This window comes from Canis aureus, chromosome 26 (assembly GCF_053574225.1).
Source record: "Canis aureus isolate CA01 chromosome 26, VMU_Caureus_v.1.0, whole genome shotgun sequence".
Lineage (NCBI taxonomy): Eukaryota > Metazoa > Chordata > Mammalia > Carnivora > Canidae > Canis > Canis aureus.
In genome coordinates this window covers 10,723,614-10,735,636 of record NC_135636.1, presented here as the reverse complement: position 1 = coordinate 10,735,636, position 12,023 = coordinate 10,723,614, and the positions used below count along the sequence as shown (strand labels likewise).

Sequence of the window (12,023 nt, the reverse complement as noted above, 5' to 3'; positions counted from 1 at the left end):
AGCGAGCAAGGCACAGAGCCCATTTGCCAGCTCAAGGATTCTGACCTGAAATCAAATCCGGACTTGAATAGAAAAAAAAAACAGTGTTGACTTGCCAAAGAAAGGGGCCAACTAACACCTGAAATTGCCCATTCCTCAGGGCAATCCCTGAACTTGTACCCACCAGAAGTGTGTTTTTAAAGCAGTGACTCTCCTTGCCCACCCAGTTGTTAGCAAGGCAGCAGATGGGGCAGCTACATGCAAACCCAGAACTGGGGCCACCATCTCAGCTGACAGAGAAACTTGCTTTACCACCATGGCTTCCCCAATATTTTCTCAAGACTGCACATATTACTGGCCAATGACACTTGAATGTGTTTCCCATGGTCTTCTTCTCCAAATGGAGAATTCTTCTGAAATTCTTATTGCAGATATACTGGATTCTGCCCCACCCCCCTCCCCAGTATTGACTATGTTGATAGTGGAGAAGTTCAGAATTTAGTTCATAGGCTACCATCCCATGAGTTGCTACTTCCAGACATGATGGAGAGTATGATGCATCTTCCAGAAAATATGAACTCGAATCTGAATCCAGTAACTGGATGAGTGATGGGGTTTCACCCATTAGGGGAGGAGGTGAGTCTACATTAGCCAAGTGTGTATATTTCTGATGATTATATATGGAAAGGAGAATGTACAGATGTTGGTTCACCAAAGGGGTGGACTATAGTGGGATATTAGGGTTACTGTTTAACACTCATCTCCCCTTCTCAGGATAATAATCCTGATTCTGTTCCAGTAATTCAACTTGATCTCATCGCTTGTATGGTTTAGAGAAAGCTAACTCCCCTCCCAAATCTAGGACCAGAGTGTACTGCCAACATCAAGCTCATACCAGTGACCCTGTGTAGACCTTCAAGTCTGGATGGGGATCTGCTTGAAACTCCTTAGAGACACGTTCTCTCTCCTTCCTTCTTCTTCTGGGATAGAATGTGGGCGAATATGAGTCCTGAAGCAGCTGTTTCACTGTCATGAGGGAAACCAATTGAGACTAAAGCCAACACAAGGAGGAAAAGTTGAAAGAATTAGAGACCATGGAGCTGTGGCCCTGATCGCACCATACTCATCTTCATCCTTAGGCTTTTGAGTTACATGATGTCCTCTTTGATATTTGATCCAGAAAATTCAAGTTTTCTGCTATGTGTCACTAAACAACCAACTATTGGGGCACTGGGTGGCTCATTCTCTTAAGTATCTGCCTTCAGCCCAGGATCCTGGGATTGAGCCCCACCAGGCTGGGATCCTGGGATTGAGCCCCACCAGGCTCTCTGTTCAACAGAGAGCCTGCTGCTCCCTCTCTATCTGCTGGTCACTTCCCCTGCTTGTTCTCTCTCTCTCTCTCTCTCATTCTCTGCCAAATAAATAAAATGCTTCAAAAATAAAATAAACAACCAATTATTACAGAGTGTGGTAAATGCTAAAATAAAATTATGAAAAAGTATTGGTAGCAAAGAGAGAAGGTGGGCTAATTAGCTAAGAGGAGAAATATTTCTTTTTTTTCTTTAAGACAAATTTATTGAGATATCTTTGACTTACAGAAGTTGTTTATATTTAAGGTGTATGATATGATTGACATATAGACACACTGAAAAAATCACCACGACCAAGTTCAACAACTTATCCCTCAGTTCCATATGGGTATCCTTTTGTGTATGTGTGCGTGGTGGGATATAATTTAAGATCTACCCTCTTAGAAATTTTCAAGTAAAAAAAAAAGATAATTAATTTTAAAAAATAATAAAAAAATTAAAAAAAGAAATTTTCAAGTATACAATACATTATTGTTAACTGTTATTATCGTGCTGTATATTAGATGTCCAGAATTAATCCATTCCACATAACTAAAGCTTTGCATCTTTTGACCAATATATCCTCATTTCTCCAACCACAATTCTACTCTCAAGAAGCACTTGTTTCTTTAAGTACTTAGCATTAAACGCACTCCTTTGGTGGAATTTACTGGACTCATCCGAGCCATCACTATATATCTCTTCAGTCCATCCAGGTGGGAATGGCTGTATTGAGGCCTTTAGTGTAGGGCACTGCCCTCTGACATCTCAAAGTCCCTAATAAATACTGAGTGATGGAAGGAAACCTGCCATCTGTTGCCCCCATCCCTTGGCAGGGCAGTCCCCTGGTGCCCCCTCTCCCATGAGCAGCCAGCCACCTCCTAACCCTGTTCCTCCCTTTGCTGTTACAGAAGATGGATCACATGTCTCCTAGGCTGAGAGCCTTCCTCTCTGAACCCATCGGAGAAAAGGATGTTGCCTGGGTGGACGGGATCAGCCATGAGCTTGCCATCAATTTAGTCACCAAAGGTTTCAACAAGGTAATTCATTTTTTTCTTATTGCCCCAAATTCTCTCCCAGACCTCTGTTCCTCTAGTCCTGCCAGATGGCAGTCGCTGCTACATGTCCCTGCAAGGGGCTGTCAGAGAGCAAAGCCACCACTTGGCAGAGCTCCACCGGCTTCAGCGCCACTGACCCCTCATGCTTGGGCAGCCTCGAGGGCCAGTAGATGATGGGCAAATTGAATGGCTTTGGCTCAGAGCAGCTGGACCGGGCATGACTCACTTGGTGTTCAAACACGCAGAGGTCGACAGAAGTGAGCCAGCCGCCGAATCTGGGGCTGAGCTGTCAGGATGGATGATTTGGATGCACTTTCCACCTCCACAAAGAGACTCATGGGGTCTCGTTTGCCCCGCCAGGGCACCAGCTTGGCAACGCCAGGTGGAGTTACAGCAGGGTAATGGCAACGGCAGGAGCGGTCTACACCAGAGTAAGAGGATGTGAGTTGTTCTCAGATGTCACTCACAGCCCAAGAATGACCTCAAGGGTATCCAGTGGAATCTAAACATTCTTTTCTATGATGCAGCAAAAGCTGCTTGGAGCTTTAGGAGTTTGATTCGGAAGAGAACCTAAAGAGAGCCAACACATACAGAAGTGGATGGAAATTCACTCCAAGTGTTGCACACTCAGTTGAGAGGTTTCGTGCACTACTATGCATTCCACTGCGCAGGAAGATGTTACAGAGACACCAGCGAGGCGGGGAACGCTTGCATGCAGGGCTGATAATCAGTTTGGTGTGTGCCTACACAGTGTGTGGCTGTTGCCAGGGGGCTTCTGAACCACTGGGCCTCTGGTTTTCGAATTGACATGCTGTTCATACCAGTTGTTAAATATTCTGAACATCACCTCAATCTACTGGCCTATTTAAGATCCAATAGGTGGTATTGTTAGGCAGTTGGAGCTCCGTGATTGAGGTAGGTTTGATTCTTTCCTCCCCAGATAAAGGAGATGGGACCATCCCCCAGCAGGTAGTGAAGTAAGCAAATCTGGCTAGGGAAGAAATTTTTTTTTTAAAGATTTTATTAATTTATTCATGAGAAACACACACAGAGAGAGAGAGAGAGACAGAGACAGAGACAGAGACACAGGCAGAGGGAGAAGTGGGCTCCATGCAGGGAGCCTGACGTGGGACTCAATCTCCAGTCTCCAGGATCATGCCCTGGGCTGAAGGCAGCGCTACACTGCTGAGCCACCTGGGCTGCTCCTAGGGAAGACATTTTAAATTAAAAATTCCTTTTTGAAAGATATGATTGCCCCTTTTTTCTTTCTATTGTGGTGTAAGTAACGCACCTACATTGATGTGAAGTGTTCAGCTCAGTGAATTTTTATATATATATATGCTCATGGAGCCACTCCTCAGATCCAGTGATTGGATACCTCCAGAATCCCAGATGACCCCCTTGTGTCTCTCCCCACTTGATGCCATCCCCCATTCTCAGTGGTTCCCATTATTCTGGCTTCTACTACCTTTGATTTAATGGTGTTTTTTTTGCTGTTGTTCAGCCATACTCAGCATTTAAAAAATATTTTTATTCACATACAGTGAATTTCACCCTTTTTAGTACATAGTTCTGCAAGGTTTGACAAATGGATGCAGTCATGAGGCCACTACCACAATCAAGGCATAGAACATTCCTCTGTGCCCTTCATACTCCCCACCCTCAGTCCCTGGCAACCACTCATTTGTTTTCTGTCCCTGTGGTTTTGTCTTTTCCAGCCTGTGTTTTTAATAAGGATTACAGGTAAGGCGATAGGCATGTTTAAGATAAAGAAATGAATGAATAATGGGAAAATTTTAGGCATCCCAGAACTTGCTACACAGAGTCAGGGCTGTAGAGAAGAAATTATGCCTCTGTGTGGCCAGGTCCCTCTTATGTTCAAGACCTGGTGAGCACGGCGACCAGCACACCGCTTTTAGGCCCTCTTCATTCCTAGGCTCACTGATTCCAAACACTAACATAGGGGATTTCACCTTTCTCCTTTGCTTTGAGCCCCTCACTCACCTGTGGATGAGATGAGGGTCTGTATCTCCACTTTACAAAAAAGAAGACAGAAGAAGAGTTAGTGCTTTGATCAAGGTCCCAAGTGAGGATGAGAATGGCTGTGGATAGTGTTGTCACAAACCATGCAGAAAGATCTGGATCCTGGTGGTTACCATCAGCAGGGAGGGGGCTTACCCTGGGATTCGGCGATGAGACTCCGTATCAGGATAGAGCCTGGCTGAGCCTGTAAAAGGTTCCAGGAGACACGATGTGGCACCTACGATGGTGAACAAATGCTTCTGAGTGAGGACCGGTCAGCAGAAAGGGCCAGCAGGAAGAGCCTCCAGGCAGGCAGATCCTGCAGGGCAGTTGTCTCAGATTTAGCATATAAAAATGCATGCTCCTATTTTTTTTTTGACTTTTAGTTTTAGAGCAGTTTTAGGTTCACAGCAAAATTGAGCAGAAGATGCAAAGATTTTTCCCAGGTATCCCTTGCCCCCCTCTACATATACACCTCTCTCATGAGCCGCACCCCAACCAGAGTGGTCCATCTGTACCCGTCAAAGAATTTACGTTGACACATCGTAATCACCCAGGGTCCATAGCTAATATCAGGGTTCACTGGCAGAGTTTCTATGGGTTTGTACAAATGTGTAATGACACATATCCACGGTTATAGTAACAGAAAGAGCTGTTTCACTGCCCCCAGAATCCTCTGAGCTCCAGGACTTTTATACCCTGTCTGCAGGAGACCTTAGGGAGGGACACCTTTCTGGGTCTCATGCTATCCTTTGTCTTTGCTGGCCTCTGCTGAGATATAGTTGTCCCCTCCCCCAGCTATGGCCTGACTTTGAAAACTATCGATTCTTCTATGGCTTCACCCAAGTCTCTTCAGGAACTCCACAGTTATTTTGCACCTGCCCTCTCTCAGGCAGTCAGCCTGGCAGATCTAGATCTCTGAGAATCTAGATCTCTGCTGTCTGAGTGGCCACTGTGGCCATTTATACCTATCGAGCATTTGTCTGAATAGAGATGTTTTATGTATATAAAGTACACACTGTAATTTTTATAGATTTAGGATTTTAAAGTACCCCTCCCAATGCAAAGTGTCTCATCAATAGTTTTTTTATTGATTACATGTTGAAATGATAATGTTTTTGAAATATGGGAGGAAATAAAGCATATTATCAGAACTAATTTCACCTGTTTCATCCTCCCCCCCTTTTTTCCTGTGGCTACTAGAATATTAAAAATTATTATTATTATTAAGATTTTATTTATTTATTCATGAGTGACAGAGAGAGAGAGAGAGAGAGGCAGAGAAACAGGCAGAGGGAGAAGCAGGCTCCAGGCAAGGAGCCAGACGTGGGACTCGATCCTGGGACTCCAGGACCACACCCTGGGCCAAAGGCAGGAACTAAACTGCTGAGCCATCCAGGGATCCCCAGAATACTAAAAATTACATATGTGGCTGGCTCACATTAAATTTCTACTGGACAGCACTGGTCTAGAGTTAACGACAGAAGGGCTATGAGGGACAAAGGAATGATCGTGAAGGGAAAATACATTGGTGCACAAGACGTCAAAAGACTTTCCGTGGCCTGGCTCTAGCTCTGTCTTATATTACCCATCCCTACCCACTCCATACCCAAGCCGGTCTGTCCATGAATCACGAACACATACGGGACACCCACCTGCAGGCCTCCCTTGAAATGGACATTCACTCCCTTCCCCACTCCATTCACAACCGACCTTCTCTGGGAGGAATGACTTCCTTCTGCCTGCCCACCTCACCCTAACATGCTTGTGTTTCTGAACCCGAGTATTCAATAAGACCCCTTGCTGTGACATCTGTACTGTTGACTATTTTTTCCACATGTGGCCTGAGAACCCACACTCATTAGCTAGAGAGGCACAGCTTGCCTTTGGGCTCTCCCATGTGAAGCACAGGATGCTTCTACGATCTTTGTACTCCTCTTTCTCCCTGTGAAAACCCTGCCCACGGATGAGTGAGTTTCCAAGCACTCAGTAAATTCAGAGACTTTGAGCAGTGCCTTATGGGAGCCGGTGCATTGCCGTGGGGATAACCCTGAAGTTATCTAACAGCGAGGAGGTTAAGTTTACCACCCCAGAGAATCTGGTTTGATTCAGTGCTCTTTGAAGACACTGTAAAGTCATCCCTGGGCCTAAATCTTCCTCCTGAAAGATACTTGGAAGATCAGGGAGGGATATATGGGCTACCTGTTCCCTAAGGCTCTCCTAGTAGCAGAACTTGTGTATGATGTTCACTCCATGTCAGGCACTGTCCTCGGTGTATTACTTACATCTTACTGAGTCATCAAAATATCCTATAAGGTATACTATTTCACCTTCCTTTTACTGATGGGGAAACAGAGGCACAGAATAGTCACATGACTTACTCAAAGTCACTCGGGGTGAGAAAGGCAAAATTCAAATCTGGGCAGACAGTCCCTGGGGGGGGGGGTGGGAGGTAGTAATGCAGAGGCCCCCACAGCCTGATGTCTGGGCCCTGCAAGGAGTCAGTCTCAAAGTTTGGGGTTACCCCGCATAGGGTTGCCAGCTAAAATTCAGGAACCCACTCCATTAAAACTGAATTTTAGATAAACAAATAATTTTTTTAGTATATCTCAGTGAGACATGAATCAGAAAGAAGAAGGGGCAAGCCCTGCACTGGATCGAGCATTCACACTAGAGACAAGGAGATTTAAACCAGAAATTCCCCAGAGGTACTGAATTTTCAAGATTGTCCCGGGCTCCCGGCAGCCACGAAGGCTGAAGAGAGAGCCAACATCTGGCTACAGAACGTTATTGTTCATTCTACAACGAAGTCTTTTTTTTTAAGATATTATTTATTTATTCATGAGACACAGAGAGAGAAAAAGAGAGAGAGGCAGAGACACAGGCAGGGGAGAAGCAGACTCCATGCAGGGAGCCCGACGTGGGACTCGATCCCGGGGCTCCAGGATCAGGCCCTGGGCTGAAGACGGCGCTAAACCACTGAGCCACCGGGCTGCCCACCACAACAAAGTCTTGTGGCCACGTGAGTACATTCACTCTAGTCTCCAAGGAGCTAGCAAGTCTGGGCAGAGGCATCAGAGAAGCCTGAGAATCAGAGAGGGCCAAGACCACAGATCTCCGTCTGAAAAGGCCAGGTGACGGTCGGTAGGTACACTTGTGGGGAGCATTGCATAACGTGCAGGGTGTCAAATCACAATGTTGTACACCTGGAACGAAAGTGTGTCAACTTTCCTCAAATAAAAAAAATGTTAACAAAAGAAAAGAAAAGGCCAGGTGCCACGGTGAAGATGGAAAATTTAGATTGGCATGGGCCACGACCAGCACCTAGCGCTAACTGAAGATATGAGGTCCCTGGTTCTCATGTAACTGAGGACTTCAAGATACAGTCGCAGCGCAGCCTTAAACCAAGGGGGCCTCTGTCGACTGAGGTGAGGCCCTTCTTCCTGCAGCGTTCCTGGAAAATTTGCCTCTGGGCCTACATATCATGCACTGCCTGGCTGCTGAGGCAGGTGCAGATGGGGAGGCGCTGATCACCTCCAGCAGCTGATGCCAAGCAGTGGGGCCTCCAAAAGGGCCAAGGCTGACATAGGTGCCAGGCCTGATGCTGACCAGTGGGATATGCAAGGTCAGGGCTCAGGAAAGCAAAAATCAACCTCTCAGATTCTCAGTGATTCCATCTGGAGAATGGAACTGGGTTAAAAATGTTCCAGGGGTCTGGAGCCCACTGAAAGCACTCAAGCGCCACTTACTATTATCATTACCGTTACTATTATTTATCAGTATCACTAATGTTCTCTCTCCCTGGCCGGAGTTCCTTGTTCCCTGATCTCGTTATTCACCTCTGCACCCCCCACACCCACTGCACAACTGGCTCACTTTCAATAAACGTTCATTTTTTTCAAAATGTTGAATTAAAAAACATCTCCAAAAAATCACCACTGAAAAGATGAGGATGCTGATAAAGTAAAACGAGATCCTTCTAAGCAACAATATGGCTTTTCTAAAAAGATGATTCAAGTAGCAGTTTAAAATGACAGTGACATCCCGGCTGTTTTTTTAAATCTTTTCAACAACTGGACTATGACTAAAAATAAGAAACCCCAAGCGCCAACAGCTTGGGTACATTTTACAACTGCAATTCAGCTTTTACTTAGTTTCTTTTAAAAAAATATATGTTCCCTTTGGTTAAGATGAAGTTTGCTTTGTTTTATGTAATTGAAGGTAAACAGACAGCAGCAGGTTTTCCTGGAGAGGGCCCAGGACTGTGGGCGTGGACACTGGTTCTCGTTCATTCCACTCTGGAGAGCCTCCAAACCAGCCTCAAGAGATGGCTGTTTATATGTCACCTTAAATCTCCAGGCTTCATCATTTAGTGGCTCAATCTGTGGCCACGCAATCTCGGGTGTCTTTTCTCCGTGTAGTCTTGCTCCTTGTCAATAACCATGTGCTAAAATTAAAGAGATAAATTAAAAGCTGTAGGGCAGTAGTTAGAAAGTTAGAAAATGAGAGAACACCTTATCAGCCCTGGTGTACTTAATATTAATTCCGTGCATTTTTCATGCACACCGACTCTTCAGAAAGGAAAGATGGGCAAAGTTTATCGTGTTTTACATTCTGTGCTTCTTCCATAGGCGAAGCATTCTAGGACAAATAAGGAATTTGCATTTTCCTAATGTTCTCACATTGAATCCACTTAATTCAACTTGCAAGGGGGGACAGGTCATGTGGTGTGGCTTCAGGTGATGCAGAAACTGAGCCCGATTCTTGGAGGTCTCACTTGAGGTTAAGTGAGTTGCCTGAGGTCACACAGCTGGTTTGCAAGAATAAATTGGTGTTAAGATGTCCTTCATCTCCCCATCCCACTAACAGTGATTCTTGGTTGAGGGAGAATTCATCCCCAAGGGGATATGTGGCAGTGTCTGGAGACACTTTGATTGTCACAATTTGGGGAGCTAGGGACAGCTACTGGCATCTAGTGGGTAGAAAGTGGGGATGCTGCTAAACTTGCTGCAATGCATAGGACAGTTCCCACCCACTCCGACAGCACAAAATTATCCACAATGTCAACAGTGATGAGAGTTAGAAACTCTGTAAGATCTACTAAGAAAGCGATGGGGTGGGGAGCATCTCTGACTCCTCCTTATGTGTGTATGCGTACACGTATGTATGTGTGTGTCTGTGTGTGTGTGTCTGTGTTAAAAAGAAATACTAGGGGCTCCTGGCGGACTCAGTTGCTGGTGCATGCAACTCTTGATCTCAACGTTGTAAGTTTGAGCTCCACATTGGGTGGAGAGATTACTTAAAATCTTTAAAAAAAAAAGAGAGAGAAAGAGAGAGAGAAACACTAGATCAGAGGCCAGAAGGGAACATCAGAGGCCAGTAGGCTCTTGCTACTCAAAATGCTGTGCCTGGACCAGCATCTGCTGGAGCATGTTCAAAATGCAGACTTTCAGGCTCTACTCCAGATTTAATGAGTCAGAACCTCCCTTTTAACAAGGTCTCAAGTAATTCATGGCATCATTAAACTTGAGAAAGACAGGTCTGGTTTACCCCAGGCTGGACAGACCCCTACCCCAACCTGAGAGAGTGGAAAAGTGAGCATGTATGAGTGTGTACAAGCCAGGGGAGGGGGCAGAGGAAGAAGTAGACTCCCCGATGAGGCGGGAGCCTGATGTGAGGCTCGATCCCACCATCCCGGGATCATGACCAGAGCTGAAGGCAGACCCTTAACCAATCAAGCCACTCGGGCATCCTTGAGAAATGCCACTTAACTTGGCCTCACATCTCGCCAAAGGCCAGTCCCAGCATCCCCACTGCCCCAGCCAGGGTTTCAGGGCCTGCTATTATCCTCCCTCAAACCTGACCTGTGCCCCTTCCTCTGATTTTCACTCAAGTCCTGGTGTCAGAGAAGAGCACCTCTGGGCCAATTTATTATAACGTTTCCCATTTTTCTCCCTGCCTCACCCCCTCCTCACAGGCCTACATCCTGTTGGGACAGTTCCTTCTGATGCACAAGAATGAAGCCGAATTTCAGAAGTGGCTCATTTGTTGTTGTGGTGCCACCGAGAGTGAGGCCCAGGAGAGTTCTCACTGTCTGAAGGAGTGGTGCTCCTGCTTCCTCTAGACACACACCTCCTTGCCCTGATGCCTGGGTAAATGGCGCACTCTGCACTGGCACCCAGGCTTGGGGTCATTATTTTTGTGTTTAACTTTAAGGATACACGTTCATCATACAGAGTAGTGCAAGAATATAAAAGAGGACAAACAAAAGACAAATGATCCCCAAATTCACTATCTCAAAACAACTGTCATTCACCTTACATGAATATCATGCCAAATATCTTGGCGTAAATTTTTATAAAAGAATCTTTTATTTTTAAATGGGGATTAAGTTTTAAGTCAGTGTATTGGTTATCTATTGCTGCATAGCAAATGAACCCAAAGCATAGCAGCTTAAAACAATTTTATCTTACACAGTTTCTTAAGGGTCAGGAAATGAGAGTTACTCAGCTGGGTGGTTCTGGCTCTGGGTCTCCCATGAGGTTGAAAACTGCCAGCTGGGCAGCAGTCATCTGAAGGTTTGACTGGGACTGGAGGATCCACTTGTAAGTGGCTGAGCACACATGGCTGTTGACTGGAGGCTTCAGCTGCTCTTGGCGTGGGCCTCTCCATAGGGCTACATATGGCATAGCATGTAGCTTCCCCCAAAGCAGCTGACCCAAGAGAGAGTAAGAGAGTAAGCAGGAAGCCACAGTGCCTTTTACGACCTCGTCTCTGACTCATACTAAATCACTTCTGCCTTGTTCTATTTTTAGAAGCAAGTCATTAAATCCTTAAGAGAATTAAACTTTCTTGAAACAGCTACCAAGATGGTGGACATATTTTTAAGAGCATCATAGTCAGGTTTCTGATGTATAATTTATATTCAGTAAAACTTGCCCTTTTTAGGTGTGTAGTTCTATGACTTTTGACAAATGCACTTTCATTGCCCCAAAGAGTTCCATAATGCTCTCCAATAGTCATCCTATGCCCCTCCACAGTCCTTGCCAACCAATGCTCTGGTTTTGTCCTTATAGTTTGGACATTTCCAGAAAGCCAAACAAATGTAATCACACAATATGTAACCTTTTAAGAGTACCTTCTTCCATTTAGCAAAATTCAGTTGAGATAAATTCACTATTTGGCCTTTATAAATTCAGGAGAATTTTGGCAGATGTTGTTGGTGCCTGACCCCATATCCTGTTTGCATTCGCTTTTCTAGTAGGGTCCAGTAACTTCCTTCAGCAAGCACCTGCCAGCAGAGATCTTGAGTTGCAACAGTGGGCATCCACCCATGCACAGGGCAGGAAGGCAGTGCTGGGGAGTTAACACCCACTAGTGGGTGGAAGTTGATGGGTAAATGCCTCAGCTTCCTTGTGTTTTGGGTGGGACAGCTCTGAGGTGGTATCTCCCAGCTCCCCAGCAGGGTTGAACCCAGCTTCCCACAGTGACCCCCTGCCCTTTTAACACCTCCATGCATTTGCTTTCTTTCCTTCCCACTCTAGTATCAGGGTTTCCTGGGATTATCCCTCAATGGAATATTTAATTTTAGTCTCCGTCTGGTTTGAGAAGAACC

General features: G+C 45.5%; 1 protein-coding gene across 1 annotated transcript in view; it reads left to right on the top strand.

Moving 5' to 3' along the window:
- Positions 1–10,789, top strand: part of BANF2 (BANF family member 2) — a 34,319-nt gene extending 23,530 nt beyond the window's left edge. The window contains exons 3-4 of the mRNA XM_077872094.1: positions 2,240–2,368; positions 10,386–10,789. Of these exons, the coding sequence (XP_077728220.1) occupies positions 2,243–2,368; positions 10,386–10,532 (273 nt within the window). The 5' untranslated portion in view covers positions 2,240–2,242 and the 3' untranslated portion in view covers positions 10,533–10,789. The remainder of the gene's footprint in view (positions 1–2,239; positions 2,369–10,385) is intronic.
- Positions 10,790–12,023: the final 1,234 nt, after the last annotated feature.